The sequence below is a fragment of the Protopterus annectens genome, chromosome 11.part0 (genome assembly GCF_019279795.1).
Source record: "Protopterus annectens isolate FY-2018-M chromosome 11.part0, PAN1.0, whole genome shotgun sequence".
Lineage (NCBI taxonomy): Eukaryota > Metazoa > Chordata > Ceratodontiformes > Protopteridae > Protopterus > Protopterus annectens.
The window spans coordinates 1420787891-1420806030 of NC_056745.1; the positions used below are offsets into that span (position 1 = coordinate 1420787891).

At 46.0% G+C, this 18140-nt stretch overlaps 1 protein-coding gene across 1 annotated transcript in view; it reads left to right on the forward strand.

Moving 5' to 3' along the window:
- CAPZA2 (capping actin protein of muscle Z-line subunit alpha 2) overlaps positions 1–18140 on the forward strand; it is a 382121-nt gene that overhangs the window by 280708 nt on the left and 83273 nt on the right. Inside the window, exon 8 of the mRNA XM_044088708.1 lies at positions 15637–15708. Coding sequence (XP_043944643.1) covers positions 15637–15708 — 72 coding nt within the window. The remainder of the gene's footprint in view (positions 1–15636; positions 15709–18140) is intronic.

Genomic DNA, 18140 nt, shown 5'->3' on the forward strand with positions numbered 1-18140 from the left:
TTACCTTGCCACTGTCGCCCCCTGTAGGCACTTCCTCTGGTTTGGTTTCTGCCACTGGAACGACTATTCCTGCCCCTTTGAAATCTTGTGGAGTCAGGAAAGGACCAATTCTTGGCAGGCCAGTTCCTGCTAAACCTTGGGGGTTGAACCTGCAGGAAATCTTTAACAGTTTGAACTGATTTTGCCTTTTCTTCCATTTTCTTCATAACCTGCTGGGCAGGTGCCCCAAACAAACTTGTCTTATCCATAGGAGCATCTAACAATTTAGCTTTAACATGATCTGGTAGAGCTTGCTCCTTTAGCCATGCATGCCTTCTTATCACTGTGCCAGTCATGGCTGATCTAAATGAAGCCTCCAGTGCATCATAGCCACATTTTAAGGAATGGTTACTAACCTGTTGTATGTTATTTACCATTTCTAATACATATTTCTTGTCAAGAGCTTCATCAGTGGTTAATTTTTTAGTTAACTGATCAAGCATAAACTCTTGGTATTGTATCATGTGAAACTGGCAGTTTAAAGCTCTAGCTGAGAGAGTAGCTGAAGTGTATACTTTTTTACCCCATCTGTCTAATGACCTTGCTTCCCTTTCAGAAGGAGTAGGGTTTTTAGCTATGGTCGCGGCAACTGCCTTGGGACCCTGGGATATAGTTTCTGGGTCTGCAAGGGGGGCCTTGTAAAGGTGGTGATGAGTGTCAGGCACCCTGTAAAATCTGTCTGGTTTGGCAGGGGCTGGGGGTAATGAGTCTGGAGCAGAGCAGACATCATTAAAAGCGTCATCTACCACAGAAAGAACAGGAGGTATAGCTAAGGGCCTGTGCTGTGGAAGGTGCAGAAAGGTTCTAAGTCTTTTTCGGGAATCTGAGAATTCTTGTTGCTGCCATTGGAACTGCTCTCGCATGGCATGCAAGGTTTCCCCAAAGGAGAATTCTTCAGGAGGGGAAGCAGCTGGAATGGATTCTTCAGCATCAGAATCCTCAAAATTAGAAAAAGGAGCCTCTGGCTGGTCAGTAATGTCTGATTCATCTGCAGAATCATCAGAGGACACTGGCTCAGGGGGCTCTGCCCTAGGTCTCTTATCTGGTGGCTGAGAGGCCCTGTCTGGGTGAGGTTGAGATCCTCTAATTAAAGAAATCAAATCTTCTGCCAAGGCGAGCATTTGAGAACTGGAAGTGGGCCTGGTTGAGGGTGGTTTAACAGGCACTGATTTGGTAGACTTGGCTGCTTTAGCCCTGGCGAAGGCCTTAATGGACATGGCAGCTGGAGGCCTAGCAGCACCACGTGCTGGGGTAGAGACATCCAGGGGAATGGTGTCTGATAAGTCAGTGGGTAAAGTTTCAGAGGCCGATTCAATATTTGTAGCAGGGGCCTCAAGTGTAGAGATAGATTCGGCTGTACCTATATCAGTTTTCTCGGTTCCGCCCGAAACCGAGACACTCGCGGTTTGCTTAAGCGTGGTTTCAGCCGAAACCACGGACCGCGAGTGTCGGTCTTTTTCTTTGCGTTTTTGGCAGAGAGTGTAGTCGGAGGTTCCGACGACATAATGTAAGCAAAGTCAGAACCGAAAAACTGTTCTGCAAACTCCGACCGACGCCTAAGCGTCCGTGGGTGGAGGAAGGCACAGGCGGAACAGGCTGCTACGCGTGGGCTGGGCCTAAACAAGGCAGACAGTAAGAATGGAAATCTTTATGAGGTATTTGTTTCCCACAGGTTAAACAATTATTAACTTTTTCTGACATCGGCTGAGGCAAGAAAGAGTCCCCAACGGGGTACTTAGCTTTAGAAGTCTTCGAAGTAGTATTCGGTAGAAAAAATCTCTGGATCCGACCGACCGGCACTTGCGAACAGCTTCTGCTTCGGGCGCCACGCGGCAAGAAAGACTGAGGAAGATGGCGTCGGCTGATGCCTTTATACCCGAAGTCCAACAGAGATGACGTCGGATGAAGAGCGACATCAGCCGAAGCCGGACCCGGACTTTGGAATCCGGCCGACTGACGGGCTGCCTGACGACAGGACAACCCAGCTGTTATGACTGCAGATGCATCCATGAAGGACATCCAGGATAATCTACTTTTCTGAAGAAGCTGCCTTGTTGTTTGACAGCGAAAACGCTACTATTTTAAACAATAAATTTGCGTTTAAAAGTTACTACAGAAGTATCTGTTTTGCAGAGTGACTTTAGTAGTTTCTAGGTCTGCTGCTCTCCGATTTTACTTGTGAGTTTCTTTGCCAGTTTTTCCCTAGTCATTCTTTAAAATGTGGCTATGATGCACTGGAGGCTTCATTTAGATCAGCCATGACTGGCACAGTTATAAGAAGGCATGCATGGTTGAAAGAACAGGTCTTGCGGATCATGTTAAAGCTAAGCTATTGGATGCTCCTATGGATAAGGCCAGTCTATTTGGAGAACCTGCCCAGCAGGTAATGAAGAAAATGGAAGAGAAGGCAAAATCTGTACAACCAGTTAAAGATTTCCTACAGGTTCAGCCCCCAAGGTTTAGCAGGAACTGGCCTGCCAAAAATTGGTCCTTTCCTGACTCCACAAGATCACAAAGGGCAGGAACAGACGCCGAGGGGCAGAAATCAATCCAGAGGAGGTGCCTACAGAGGACGACAGTGGCAAGGCAATAACCGAGGCACAGACACAACCACTGCCACTGCAACAGGACAATCACAGTGACTTGGCTCTGACTCCGCCTACCAGGGAGCAAATAGCAGCACCATTAGGCGGAAAGTTAGCCTTATTCTCGAAAAATTGGCACTATATTACAAAAGACAAGTGGATTTTGCAAACCATAGACCAAGGCTACCGGTTCCACTTCCACACTTTACCAGTAAAAAGAGGAATGCCAAACCTGCCCCCAAATCAAAAAATAGAAACCCTGCATCAGATAGCGGAATTAATAAAGATGAGAGCTGTGGAAAGGGTACCAATAACAGAACAGGGCAAAGGATTCTACTCCAGACTCTTCCTAGTACCAAGAAAAGAGAAAAACTGGAGACCTATTCTCGACCTGTCCATCTTAAACACATACATCATTGTCCCAAAATTCAAAATGCTGACCCTACAGCAACTTCTTCCCATGCTGGGCAAGGAGTGTTGGCTGGTAACTCTATATCTCAAGGAGGCATACCTGCACGTCCCCATTCGACCAAATTGCAGAAGATACCTCAGATTTCTTGCAGGATCAGAGCATTATCAATTCTCAGCATTGCCCTTTGGCTTATCTACTGCGCCCAGAGTATTCACAAAATGCCTGGCATCAGTAATCGCTCACTGCAGAGTACAGGGAATCCAAATTTATCCATACCTGGACGACTGCCTGTTACAAGCGGACAGCAAAAGCAAGCTGACAACAGATTTACAAAGGGTCATTTACTTGCTTCAAGACCTGGGATACACAGTCAATTTACAAAAGTCAAGGCTGACACGATCCCAGACAAGAACTTTCTTGGGCGCGGAATTGGACACAGTAAAACAGATGGCATTCCTAACTGCAGAAAAACAAAAAGAACTCCCTCTTTACTTCTTGGCATTAACAAAACAGAACAAACTAACAGCAAGAAAAGTTCTGCAGGCCTTGGGCTTCATGGCATCATGCATAATCTTGGTCCCACATGCCAGACTGCATATGAGAAAGTTACAGTGGTACCTAAAGAATTTATGGTCTCAACACAGTCACAGCTTAGAAACAGAAATACCACTGATCCCATGCTTAAAACAGGAGTTCCTTTGGTGGGCTCGGGTATGCCAGTCAAACCCAGGATTACCCTTCCACAACTTTCGAGCAAACCAAACCATCACAACGGATGCCTCAGACCTAGGATGGGGGGCACACATGATGGACAAATGCGTACAAGGACTGTGGACTCAGGACCAGCTGCACCTGCACATAAACCAAAAAGAAATGCTGGCAGTAAAACTGGCAATCCTAAAATTCAGACCATTCCTCAAAGAAGGTCATTTGATGATAAGGACAGACAACACCACAGTCATGTGGTACATCAACAAACAGGGAGGCACTCATTCTTACCCCCTATGCAGAATGACTTTGGACCTTTGGAATCTGGCTCTCAGCTACAACATCCAGTTACAATCGATATTTGTACCGGGAAAAGAGAACACCCTAGCAGACATTTTAAGCAGAACCACCTCGGATGCTCACGAATGGATGCTACACCCAGACATTTTCAAGACCATCACAAAGAAATGGGGAATGCCACAAATAGATCTATTCGCTTCCCCACAAAATCACCAGCTCAAAAAATTCTGCACAAGGACATTCCACCCACTTGCATGGAAGGTGGACTCTCTATCCTTCAGCTGGAAAGGCCTGACAGCATATGCATTTCCACTTCTTCCCTTGATGCACAAGGTACTACTGAAAATCAAAGAGGAACGTCCAAGGATAATTCTGATAGCGCCGAACTGGCCAAGACAACACTGGTACCCATTGCTGAGGACCATGTCTCGGGAGAAAATGTGGTCAATACCCCTGATGCCTCTGATGTTAACTCAGAACAACTACAACATCATACATCCAAACCTAAAACCTTGCAACTGACTGCCTGGAACATCACATAGCAGTAACTAACCCAGACCTTTCACAAAGGGTTAAAGACATTATCCTTGAAGCCCGCAGACCTTCAACAAGAAGGAACTCTGCAGGAAAATGGAAAAGGTTCGTCATTTGGAGTACTGAAAGAGGAAAAGATGTGTCGAACATAGATATTGCTAACATTCTGGAGTACTTGGCAGAGCTTCTACATACAGGCCTGTCCTATTCCTCCATCAAGATACATGCATCAGCTATTTCAGCAGAATACAGATTTGATCCTCCTGTCTTTTCACATCCTCTACTCGGGCATTTTCTCAGAGGGATCAAGAATGTAAAACCTCCTAGGAAACCACCATTACCAGCATGGGACTTGAATTTTGTACTAGAAAAGTTGACACTCCCTCCGTTTGAACCAGCAGCAACAGCAGATCTACAACACCTGTCATGGAAAACTGCTTTCCTACTGGCTATTACTTCAGCAAGGAGGGTTTCGGAACTACAGGCCTTAATGGCAGTGCAACCCTTCCTAATCTTCCATCAAGATAGGGTGTCCATGAGAACTAATCCTACACTTATGCCTAAGGTGGTATCCAGAGTGTCTTTAAACCAGGCAATCCACCTACCTACCTTCTTTCCCAATCCACAAAACAGAGGTGAAAGAATAATGCATACCTTGGATGTACATAGACAGTTACGCTACTACCTGGACAGAACCAAAAGTAACAGAAAAACTGACCAGCTCTTTGTAGCCTATGCAACAGGAAGGGAAGGAAAAGCAATTTCCAAACAGACAATCTCCAAATGGGTAGGAAATTGCATAAGATTCTGTTACTCCTACCATGGAAAACCAATTCCACAGAACATAAGACCTCATTCTACAAGGGCTACAGCCACTACCACAGCTTTCTTAAGAGGAGTGGCAACCAAGGACATTATTGAGGCGGCTACTTGGACCTCCGTGCATACATTTGCCAAGCATTATAATTTACCTCTATATTCTAGATCCCGAGCAGGGTTTGCCACTGCTGTACTGCAAGGGATCCTGACTACACCATAATTATTATTCCTCCTCCACTAGTTTGGCTATGGTATTCTACCCATTTGTTATGACTGCAGATGCATCCATGAAGGACATAGTACAGTTTTGTACCTACCATAAATGTAGATGTCCGAACTGGATAGCATCTGCAGTCAGGATTACCCTCCCTCCTTCCCCTCTGCGGTACTCCTAGGGTATTTACCCTCCTAATAGCTAGCTGGGGCCCAGTCTCTTATGGTGTATTTGTTTGGATATATGTACATACATGTTTATTTTTGTGTTTGTTTTCTACTATTTTGGAAACATTGGCATTTATCCAAAATTTAGCTTTCCAAGAGGGCAATTGGCATCTGGGGCAAGAAACACTGAGGAAAATGGCGTCGGCTGATGCCTTTATACCCGAAGACCAGCAGAGATGACGTCGGGTGAAGTGCGACATCAGCCGAAGCCGGACCCAGACTTTGGAATCCGGCCGACCGAAGGGCTGCCTGACGACAGGACAACCCATTTGTTATGACTGCAGATGCTATCCAGTTCGGACATCTACATTTATGGTAGGTACAAAACTGTACTTTTCTACTCAAGACTTTTCCTGGTACCCAGAAAAGACAACTCATGGTGTCCTATCCTGGACCTTTCTATCTTAAACACCTTTTTGTTGATTCCAAAATTCAAGATGCTAACTCTTCACCAGTTGCTTCCTATGCTAGGCAAAGATGCCTGGTTGACAACACTGGATTTAAAGGAAGCCTATCTGCACATCTCATCAGGGAATCTTGCAGAAGATACCTACGCTTCAAAGCAGGCTACATGCACTATCAGTTCTCTGCACTACCCTTTGGCTCATCTACTGTGCCCAGGGTATTCACAAAGTGCCTAGCTCTAGTCATTGCATTTTGCAGGCAAAGAAATATTCAAATATACCCATGCTTGGACGATTGTCTAATTCAGGCAGAAAGCCAGGACATACTTTTGAATCATTTGGCATTTGTACAAAAGGTGCTAAATTGTCTGGGGTACACCATAATCAAAAAGAAATCGCATCTGGTACCCTGTCAACAAATTATATTCCTGGGCGCAAGCTTGAACACAACTTCCCAGATGGCTTTCCTCACGCCAGAGAAACAAATTCATGTGACAACTTCAAACTAATGGCCACAAAAACCCTGCTATCTGCAAGGCAAATACTGCAAGCCTTGGGGTTCATGGCCTCCTGCAGTCTACTAATTCCATATGCAAGACTGCATATGATGAAACTACAGTGGTATCTAGAAAGCCTATGGTGTCAACATTCTCAGGATTTAGAAGCAATGATTCCTATCATACCTTGCCAACAGAGTTCCTTTGGTGGGCAGAGGCCTGCAACCAAAACAAGGGACTACATTTCACTCTACCCCCTGCCGCTCAAACTCTAACTACAGACTCATCAGACTATGCATGGGGGGCTCACCTGGCAGGGAAGTGCATTCAGGGCAAATGGAACCCAAATCAAATGCACCTGCATATCAATCAAAAAGAAATGTTAGCTGTACAGAATGCTCTGACAGCCTTAAAGGACCATATTCTTCCAGGACAATGAATGGTAAAGACTGACAACACCACTGTTATGTGGTACATAAACAAGCAGGGGGGGTACCCATTAACCCCTCTGCAGACTAGCTATGGCTCTGTGGAACACAGCCTTGAGCTACCAAGTGCATCTACAAGCTCAATTCCTGCTAGGAAAACTAAATACACTGGCAGACGAGCTAAGCAGAAATCTCATGGACCCACATGAGTGGAAACTGGAACCGAAGACTTTCAACATGTTGATAAACAAATGGGGGAGCCCAGATATGGACCTGTTTGCCTCCCCCCAGAACTACCAGTTAGACAAATTCTGCACAAGGCCTCCCCACAAACAAGCTTGTAAAGTGGATGCTCTGTCCTTCATCTGGAAAAATCTATCGGTTTATGCCTTTCCTCCTCTGCCTCTCCTCTCTAAAGTACTATTAAAGAACAAACAGGACAAACCAAGGACAATACTGATTGCACCAGACTGGCCACGCCAACACTGGTACCCCCATTGCGCAGTGTGTCACTACTGGCTCCATAGCACCTGCCTCAGCCCCCTACCCTGCTGTCACAGCAGGAGAGCCAGATTCTGCACCCTCGGCTTCAAACCCTGAACCTGGCAGCCTGGATAATTACCTAATCTCTCTGTTACCATCCCTCAGTAAACAAGTGTTGGATGTCATTTTGGAGGCAAGGAGGCCTAGTACTAGAATATTTTATGCTGGAAAATGGAAAAGATTATGTGCCTGGAACCAAACTCAAGGGATGGGCACAGCAGCACCCAATTTACCTCAAATTCTTCAATACTTAACTGAGATGCTTCACAACGGCCTTTCTTTTTCCTCCATCAAAATTCACGCCTCAGTCATTTCAGCTCATTACAACACAGAAGCACCCCTCTTCTCTCATCCACTGCTCAAGCAGTTCCTCAGAGGGGCCAAAAACTTAAGACCATGCAGGAGAGCCCCAACTCCAGCTTGGGACCTTAACTTTGTATTGGAAAAACTCTCTTCCTCCTTTTGAGCCAGCTGCAAGTACAGAGTTAAAATTCCTTTCTTGGAAAACCGCCTTCATTTTAGCAATCACTTCAGCAAGAAGGGTATCTGAATTACAGGCACTTATGGCAGTGGAGCCTTATCTTTCATGCGGACAGGGTGTCCCTCAAGACCAATCCCTCCATGCCCAAGGTGGTATCCAGTGTGGCTCTTAATCGGTCCATTCATTTGCCAACCTTCTTCCCTAATCCACAGAACAAAGGGGAAAGGATACTGCACTCCTTAGATGTTCACAGACGACTTAGATTTTACTTGGACAGGACTAAACCTCAAAGGTAATCTGAACAACTGCTGGTGGCATTTGCTGCAGGGGCAGAGGGGTAGGCTATTTCAAAGCAAACCATTTCTAAATGGATAGGCCATTGCATTCATTTCTGCTATAAGCACCATGGAAAACCTATCCCACAGGGGATTAGACCCCATTTAACCAGGGCTGCATCTACCTCTACAGCCTTTCTCAGAGGTGTCCGTACCAGGGACAATCCTAGAAGCTGCTACCTGGAGTTCTGTACATACTTTCACCAATCATTACCATTTGACAATTTTCTCTACATCCAGAGCTGGCTTTGTCACTGCAGTCTTGCAGGGCCTTATAGCTGGCCCTAATGCTATCTAAATTCCTCCTCCCATCCTTAGCTTTGGGAATCTACCCAAATGTGATGACTGCAACAGTGAAACACGAAGAATATAGTACAGTTGTGTACACTCACCATAAATGTAGATGTTAGAGTGTATTCACTGTTGCAGTCTTGTTACCCCTCCCTCCAGTCCCCTGACTTCTTTTGGATATACCTCTACACTCCTTTACTATGCTTAAAAGCTTTTTGGTGTATTTGTTTTTTTTGATGGAGGTATAACCTTGTATATATTTATTTAATTGCTTCCCACTAGGGGGGCACCTGACATCTGGGGCAAGAAAAACTGATGTAATGGCATCTGCTGCATGCTTTATACCGCTGACTACCTGACGTCACGGAAGATGAGACAGCAACCAACGCAGGACCCAAGACTTTGATAATCAGGCTGACTGAGGGCTACTGCAAGCAGATACCCCAAATGTGATAACTGCAACAGTGAATACACTCTTAACATCTACATTTGTGGTAAGTGTACACAACTGTACTTTCCCCATCCAGTTCTCCACGTTGCACTTGGAGTTAGGGAGGAACTCTGCTTCACATAGATAGGAAGCCTGTTCCAGAGAAGTTTGTCGCTGGAATACATGCCTCTCTCTCCTTAGAATAGGTAACTCTGGTGCTGTTTGTTTTGCAGATATGCAGAAGGCCCTTCAGAGTGGGGTCTGACAGTGCCTTGTATGACAGGCATAGATCTCCCTTCAACAAGCCTGTATGAGACAGAATACAGGGATTGGGCCTTGAGGCAGTCTGCATAGGACATGTTACTTATCCCTACACTCTTTTTTTTTAGTGAGAAACCTCTGTGGACGTTCCAGTTGTTGGATATACCTGGTTAGGTACTTACCAATGGGGACATTGTACTCTATGATGGGTCTGATGAACTTGGACCTAGATGCCATACCTTTGTTTACAAGTTGCACAACAAAGAATGATTTCCTCACTACCATAGACCTGCCATCATATTGCTTGCAGTAATGTCCCATAGAGAGGTAGTTGTATTGCATCTGTGATCAGCTGTTAGAATGTTTAACACAATGGTGAGTATCTGTATCTGATGTTCTGGTGTTGTCTGTGGGTTCTAAAATCTCTTTGGTTAAAAGGGGAGTTAAACAGATGTCACACAAGCCTTATGCTCTTCGTTTTTCACTGTTTCAGTCATCACATTTGAGTTATCCCCGCCAGGGTAGCCCTCGGCCGGCCTGAATACCAGAGACTTGGTATTTCTGCGTCAATTGCTAACGCTTGAGGACTGATGTCAGGTCCTCAGTGGTATAAAGGAAGGCATCCAACGCCATTACATCAGTCTTTCTTGCTGTGGCGCCCGAAGCAGAAGCAGTTTGCACGAGTGCCAGTCGGCCGCTACCAGAGTTTCATTTCCGAATTGAAGTCTTTGAACGCCAAGTACCCCGTTGGGGATCCTTCTTTCTTGCACTAACCGATGTCAGAAAAAAGTTAATTGTCTCGCCTGTGTAAAGCAAATACCACACTGGGACTTCCACTCTTACTGCGTAACTTGTCTAGGCCCAGACCACAATGTCCTTCATTGTCGCTTCTGTGCTTTGTTTAATGCCAGAACTATTCATTGCTGGGCCTTTATTGTAGCCAGATATTTCCGTTTGCAGTCCTCTAATTCCGATATGGCTTCGGTAAGCTATCTGACAGCAGGTCTTACGAAAAAAAAACATAGACCGCACAGGACCAAACCTTCCGACGATGCTTCCGTTAAGTTGGTAGTCAGTCCTCCGGAACTCAGGTGCTTTCACAGCCCCTGATGCCCGCTTCAGTTAATTCACAGGCTGCTACCGAGACCCTTTCTGAGTCCGGTATGCTGTAGAACTCTTGTTCGTCTAAGGATCCTGCGGTCGTCTCTACCTTATATTGGTCTGGAGCCACTGTGCAGGCACCGGCTTCCGAGGAAGTCCTTCGCAACACTGAATCTCAACTTAAACCAACGCCTTCTTTCACGGCTACCGTTCTTTCAAAAACGAGTTCCTTAGGACCTGGGGTTGAACCACAACCATTCTCAGGCGCCTGCTCCCTTGCCTCAGTCTCAAATGCTTATAGTGGCAGAAGACCTTCCCCTTTGGGGAAACCTTGCATACCTTGAGGGAGCATTTCCAATGGGTGAGTCTAGACTACCCACAGTCTAAAGAGACAGAGTTCTTGGACCTTCAACAACACAGGCCCTTAGCCATCCCCCCTAGTCCTAGACGTGGGGGATGAAGTCTTCCTTGAATCCAGCTGGACTCCAAATGCCCTCCCTCCTGCTCCAGAAACCCAGACTGGTACTACAGAGTCCCTGACTCTCTCAAATATCTTAGTCCAACAGCTGACCCTGAGGTAATAACTCAGGGGCCTAAAGGGATTAAAGCAACCTCAGCTAAGAATCCCACCCCCTCAGACAGGGATTCCCGAGCACTGGACAAATGGGGTAAAAAAGTATACACCTCAGCTACTCTTGCTATCAGGGCACTAAATTGTCAGTTCCATATGCTTAAGTATCCGCTACATTCCTTGGAACTCCTTAAACAAAAAATTTCCTTCTTTCCTGCATGGGCAGAATCTAAAGATTTACAGGACTTAATGCACTCTGCTGGTCAAGTAACTAAACACACTTTGCACTGTAGTTTTGATGACCTAGTAGCTTCATGCAGGGCAGCAGTCACTGATTCAGTCATAAGAAGACTTGTATGGCTTAAAGAACAGCTCCTGCCAGACCATGTCAAATCAAAATTGTTGGATGCACCCTTGCACAAAGATAAATTATTTGGCACTAAAGCAGAAGAGGTCTTAAAGATGGAAGAAAAAGCAAAGTCTATGCAGACTGTGGTCCAGCCCCCTAAGTTCAGCGGGCATTTTCCTTCCAATCGCTGGTCCTTTCCTGCTCCGAGTAGACAGGACCAGCCTAGGCCCCGTGGAAATAGGTGCCCCAGGGGTTGCAGAGATCTAAGCAGTGGACTACCTCCACTTCAAAACCAGGGAGTTCTAAGCCACCCCTTATGGTAAGAATTCACAGTGACTCGCCCCCTCCCGACCTCACCTCGGCCCATCTTCACATACCCCTAGGAGGAAAACTCTCCTTTCACTCAAGCACCTGGGCCACCATTACCAAGCACCAATGGGTTCTGAACATGGTCTCTCAGGGGTACAAATTCTCCTTCCACCCTTCCATCCCCAAAAGGGTTCCCAGATCTACCACCAACTTAGTGGGTAGAGGCTCAAAAGCAAATCCATTCCCTGCTCTCCTTGGGGGCAGTAGAGCATATTCATGTAGAGCAGATAAGCCAAGGCTTCTACTCCAGACTTTTTCTGGTGCCCAGAAATAGCCACCCTGGACCTAAGAGGCCTACCTCCACATTCCTATCTGGGAGTCCTGCAGAAAATATCTCCGCTTCAGGGCAGGGTCTGAACACTTTCAGTTCTCTGCGCTTCCTTTTTGCTTATCTACTGCTCACAGAGTGTTCACAAAATGCCTGGCTCCGGCCATTGCCTTTTGCAGACAAAAAAATATTCAAATTTACTACTACTTAGATGACTGTCTAATTCAAGCAAACAGCCAGGAAAAGATGCTCCAAGACCTGGCCTTTGTAAAGGACCTACTGACCTCCGTAGGGTACACAATCAATGAAAAGAAATCCAAACCGGTACCTCCTGGGAGCAAGTCTGGGCACAGCATCCCAGATGGCATGCCTTACACCAGAGAAACAAATTTTCGTATCGGCTTACTTCTCTCAACTGGCCACCATGCCCCAGCTTTCTGCAAGGAAAGTCCTGCAAGCCCTGGGGTTCATGGCCTCTTGCATACTCCTCATTCCCTATGCCAGACTGCATATGAGGAAACTTCAGTGGTACCTAAAGAGACTTTGATGTCATCACTCAAGATCTGGAAACTCTTCTGCCTATTATTCCTTGCCTAAGGAAGGAATTTCTTTGGTGGTCAACAGCCTGCTCTCGCAACAAGGGACTGCCCTTCTCCCCACACCCCGCCGCCCAGACCCTCACCATAGATGCATCAGACTACGCTTGGGATGCACACCTGGATGGCAGGTGCATACAGGGCCAATGGAACCCCCAGCAACTCCCGCTGCACATCGGTCAAAAAGAGATGATGGCTGTGCAGCAGGCCTTGATAGCTTTCCAAACCCCTTCTCTCTCCAGGGGTTCTCTTGATCAAAACAGACAACACCACTGTGATGTGGTACATTCACAAACATGGAGAGACTTGCTCCTACCTGCTGTGCAGGCTGACCATGACCCTTTGGTTCACAACCTCTTCCATGCAAATACACCTGTTAGCGCAATACCTGCCAGGCACTCTCAACTCCCTGGCAGACCAAGTAAGCAGAAATCTCCTGGACCCCCACGAGTGGCAGCCCTTCCTCCTAATAACTCAGAGTTGGGGAGCCCCGGAGGTCAACCTCTTTGCCTCCCACACCAACCATCAGCTCAGCAAATTCTGCACCAGAGAGCATCACTGCATGACTTGGAAAGTGGATGCCCTGTCCTTCCCCTGGGTACACCTCTCGGTCTATGCTTTTCATCCCGTACCTCTCCTTCCCAGGGTACTGCTCAAAATAAGGGAGGAAAAACCAAGGACCACTCTCGTAGCTCCAGACTGGCTCAGACGGCATTGGTACCCCTTGCTGCGCAGCCTGTCCCCTGCTGCCTCCATGGAGTCTTCCTCAGATTCCAAACCTCCTTAACCCAGAGGGAAGGGGAATTCATGCACCCCCAATTGCAAACACTCAGTTTGGCAGCTTGGCTTATACACTAACCCCTACCAATTTGCCATCCTCGGTAAACAGGTTCTAGATATTATCCGAGAGGCCAGACGGCCTAGCACCAGAAAGTCTTATGCAGATAAATGGAAAAGGTTCTGCACCTGGATCCAGGCTAAGGGGGCCAATACATCACAGCCCTACATCCCTCTTGTTCTGGATTACTTAGCTGACCTACTACACAGTGGCCTCTTTCTTCTCCATAAAAATTCATGTCTGCTATTTCTGCTCATTTTCCCACGGAGCCAACTCTTTTTTCACACCCTCTGATTAAACAGTTCCTCAGAGGGGCTAGCACTTGAGGCACCCCAGAAGGGTACCAACACCTGCTTGGGACCTTAACTTTGTCTTTGAAAAGCTCATCCTGCCCCCTTTTGAACCAGCTTCTTCTGCAGAGCTAAAATTTCTCTCCTGGAAGACTGCCTTCCTCCTGGACATCAGCCAGAAGAGTCTCTGAGCTGCAAGCACCCCTGGCTGTGGAACCCCTCTTCATCTTCCATGCAGACAGGGTATCCCACAAATCTAATCCATCCTTCATGCCCAAGGTGGTGTCAAGTGTGGCTCTCAACCAATCCATCCATTTACCCACCTTCTTTCCTAACCCCCAAAACAAGGGGGAAAGGATTCTGCACTCTAGATGTGCACAGACAGTTCAGATACTATCTGGACAGGACTAAACCCTTCAGAAAGTCTGATCAATTGCTGGTTAGCTTTGCTTCACGGGCAGAAGGTAAAGCCATCTCCAAGCAAACTATTTCAAAATGGATAGCACACTGCATCCGTTTCTGCTACAAACAGCATGGCAACCCTCCCCCAAGGGGGTCAGGACACACTTCACCAGAGCAGCCTCCACCTCTGCAGCTTTCCTCAGTGGAGTCCCTACCAGGGGCATCCTGGAGGCTGCCACCTGGACATCTGTTCATACTTGCGCATTGCCACCTGCCTCTCTCCACCAAATCCAGGGCAGGGTTTGCCACTGCAGTCTTGCAGGGCATGCTGCCAGCCCCTAGCTTCCTAGACTGCCTCCACTCATTTCCTCAGCTTTGGGAATTTACCCAAATGTGATGACTGCAACAGTGAATACACTCAAAAATCTACATTTATGGTAGGTGTACACAACTGTACTTTTCCCTCCCTCCATCCCCCTTTCTCTTCGTTTTGTTTTCCTTGTTCCCCTTTCCTTACAAAGGACATAGTGGTATTTATTTTCCACTGGTGGGGTTCTACCACCAGAGCCTGACCTCCTACTTGGGGGGCTCCTGACAGGTTAGGGCAAGAAAAACTGATGTAATGGCGTCGGATGCCTTCCTTTACACCATAGACTACCTGACGTCAGTCAAGTGACAGCAACTGACGCAGAAATACGAAGTCTCTGGTATTCAGGCCAGCCGAGGTCTACCCTGGCAGGGATGACCCAAATGTGATGATTGCAACAGTGAATACACTCTAGCATCTACATTTATGGTAAGTGTACACAACTGTACTTTGATAGTTCATGTGTACGTTGATCTGTGCAGAAATTTTTCATCAAGCTTCAGAACATTTTCTATATTCAGTATGAATATCACACACTGACTTACAACTGAAGAAAATGTGTTGGAACAGACTACTCAAGCAAATCTGGTTGCTAAAGTAAAGATTTGTCCAGTGGTTCAGGAAGAGCATAGCTAAAAATATTTGTAGTTGCTCTGTCCTGTGGTGCATCAACCAAGTTATTCAAGCCAGAATTGGAACAGAATTAAAGCTGGAAGTATAAAACTTAAAACATATTCAATATTTAAACTGTAGTGTATTATGTTTTTCATTGTCATTGCCATCTTGATATACAAAAGTAAAGTTGTATTTTATGTGCCAGTTCAAAGCTCAACAAAACTTTGAACAGTTCATAAGCAGAATTGAATCTTACATGAAAAGACATAGAAGGCTGTGACATTTTAATGGTATGACATTAGAGTTGGATATGCATTCGTTTCAGTTCTTAATTTTTTTTTTTTTTTTTTTTTACTTTCTAGGTTCATTACTACGAAGATGGAAATGTCCAGTTGGTGAGTCATAAAGATATACAGGAGTCCATGTCACTTTCAGTAAGTATTGTCGTGCAGTTTATCACAAGGTTACACTTGAGTGGCAAAATTTGCATAACTTTTGGGGATCCTTAATTAGTAAGTCAGGTAATGAAACAAGAAATCCTGTGTGTATATTGCTCTTACCATACAAATGTGTGTTGTGCTAACAGGTGGGATTTATCAACCTTATCATTTTGGATAAACTTGAGATGCGTCATTAACATAATCTTGAGGAACCCTCCTTAATATATCTTATGATAGACTCTATCTTCTCCACAGTTCAGCATTTCTCTCCGATGTTCATCGTGTTTCACTGTTGTAGTCATTACACTTGAGTTATCCTACTGCCAGGCTACCCGCAGTCGGCCTGAATTCCAAAGTCCTGGTCCGGTGTCTGTTGCTTTCGCCTCTTCCCTGACGTCAGTGCGCCAGGGGTATACAAGTTGCAGCCGATGCCATTTTCTTCAGTGTTTCTTGCCGCGCGGTGCCTGAAGCAAAAGCAGTTCACAAGTCCCGGTCGGCCGACTCCTGAGATTTTCGAAATTGAATTTCAGATCCGAAGTCTTAAATAAAGCTAAGTACCCCATTGGGGAAACTTTTTTTTCTTGCTCCAGACCGATGTCAGAAAAAGTTAACAATTGTATTTCTTGTGGGAAACAAATACCTCATAAGGATTTTCATTCTTACTGTATTCCTTGCCTAGGCCCTGACCACGACGTTGCTAGTTATCGGTTTTGTGCTAGATTTAACCAACGCACTATTGAGCGTCGGAACGATTTTGCTTTTCATTACTTTGGCTGAAGGTTTAACTATATAATGCCATCGGAACAACCGACCGGAGTTCATAAAAAGCGCAAGGAAAAAGAAAAGGACAGGCATCCAATGTCCAAAACCGACGAAGCCTCGTCTAGGCCAGTCGCCGGTTCTCAGTGAGGTGCTTTCGCAGCCCCTGACGCCCGCTACCTCAGAGCCACCGGCTGCCTCCTACTCCCACGTGGAGACAACTAGGCCTCTGGATACTCAAGGTTTTGGGCCTTCAGAAACTTAATCCCTTAGATGGGTCTGGAGCCGCTGAGCAGGCATCGGCTTCTGAGGGTGTTTTCAGACCTACACAGCTTTATATCAAGCCAACTTCAGCATCCAAGACAAAGACTAAAACCGCTTTAAAGACAAGGAAACAAGTACAGCATTCTCCAGGACCAACTTCCATGCCTAAGAAACAGATGCTCAAAATGGCCGAAGACCTAATTACTTTGATCAGAGGTTCCCATCCCCCTCCTGATAAGAGGCCTAGGCAAGACACTGAATATGATTCCTCTGATCAGGTTTCCATTTCCTCTGACTCCTCTTCAGAACAGGGATACTCTATTCCTCCCTATGAGGATTCTGATGCTGAAGAATCTATTCCTTCAGCTTCTCCAGGGGATTATTCCTTTGGGGAAACTCTGCATACCATGAGGGAGCATTTCCACTGGGAGAGCCAAGATTAAGGCTCAGAGACTTTCTTTTACTACCTCAGCACAGACCTCTTGCTATTCCACCTGTTCTAGACATTGTAGATTATGTATTTTCAGAGTCCGGACTGTCTCCCGACTCTTTACCTCCTGCACCTGTTAAGCCAGACAGATACTACAGGGTTCCAGATTCTCATAAATTTCTATATAAAAACCCTGCTGCTGACCCAGAAACTATATGTCAGGGTCCCAAAGGGGTAAAGGCCTCTACTGCAAAAAACCCTGTCCCTTCAGAGATTCAAGGGCACTGGACAGATAGGGGAAAAAAGTTTACACTTCTGCTACCTTGGCTGTAAGGGCTTTAAATTGTCAGTTTCATATGCTTAAATATCAGCAATACTTAATGTCTCTGCTAAAACAGAAAATGTTGACAAGTTCTGAATGTTCTGAGAACAAGGAAATGCAGGATTTATTGCATGCAGCTGAACAAGTGGGAAAGCATACTTTGCAATATGGTTTTGATTCACTGGAGGCCTCTTGCAGGGCCGCTGTTACAGGTTCTGTCATTAGAAGGCATGCTTGGTTAAAGGAACAGACTCTGCCTGATCATGTTAAAGCAAAATTATTTGATGCTCCGTTACAGCATGATACTTTGTTTGGTGTTAAGGCAGAAGAGGTGTTGAAGAAAATGGAGGATAAAGCTAAATCTATGCAGACAGTAAAGGATTTCTTACAGGTACAGCCACCCAGATTTAGCAGGAACTGGCCTTCTAAGAATTGGTCCTTTCCCGTGTCAGACAGGCCACAAAGAGCAGATACAGATGCCCTAGAGGCAGACAACAGCCCCAGGGCTCATACAGGCCCAAACAATGGGGTGCTTCTACCTTCAAAAGCGGAGAAGACACATCACAGCCATATAGGAAACAGTCTCAATAACTTCCCTCTGCCAGTGCCAAGCATTTATCTTTTGGCAGCACCCTTAGGGGGAAAGCTAGC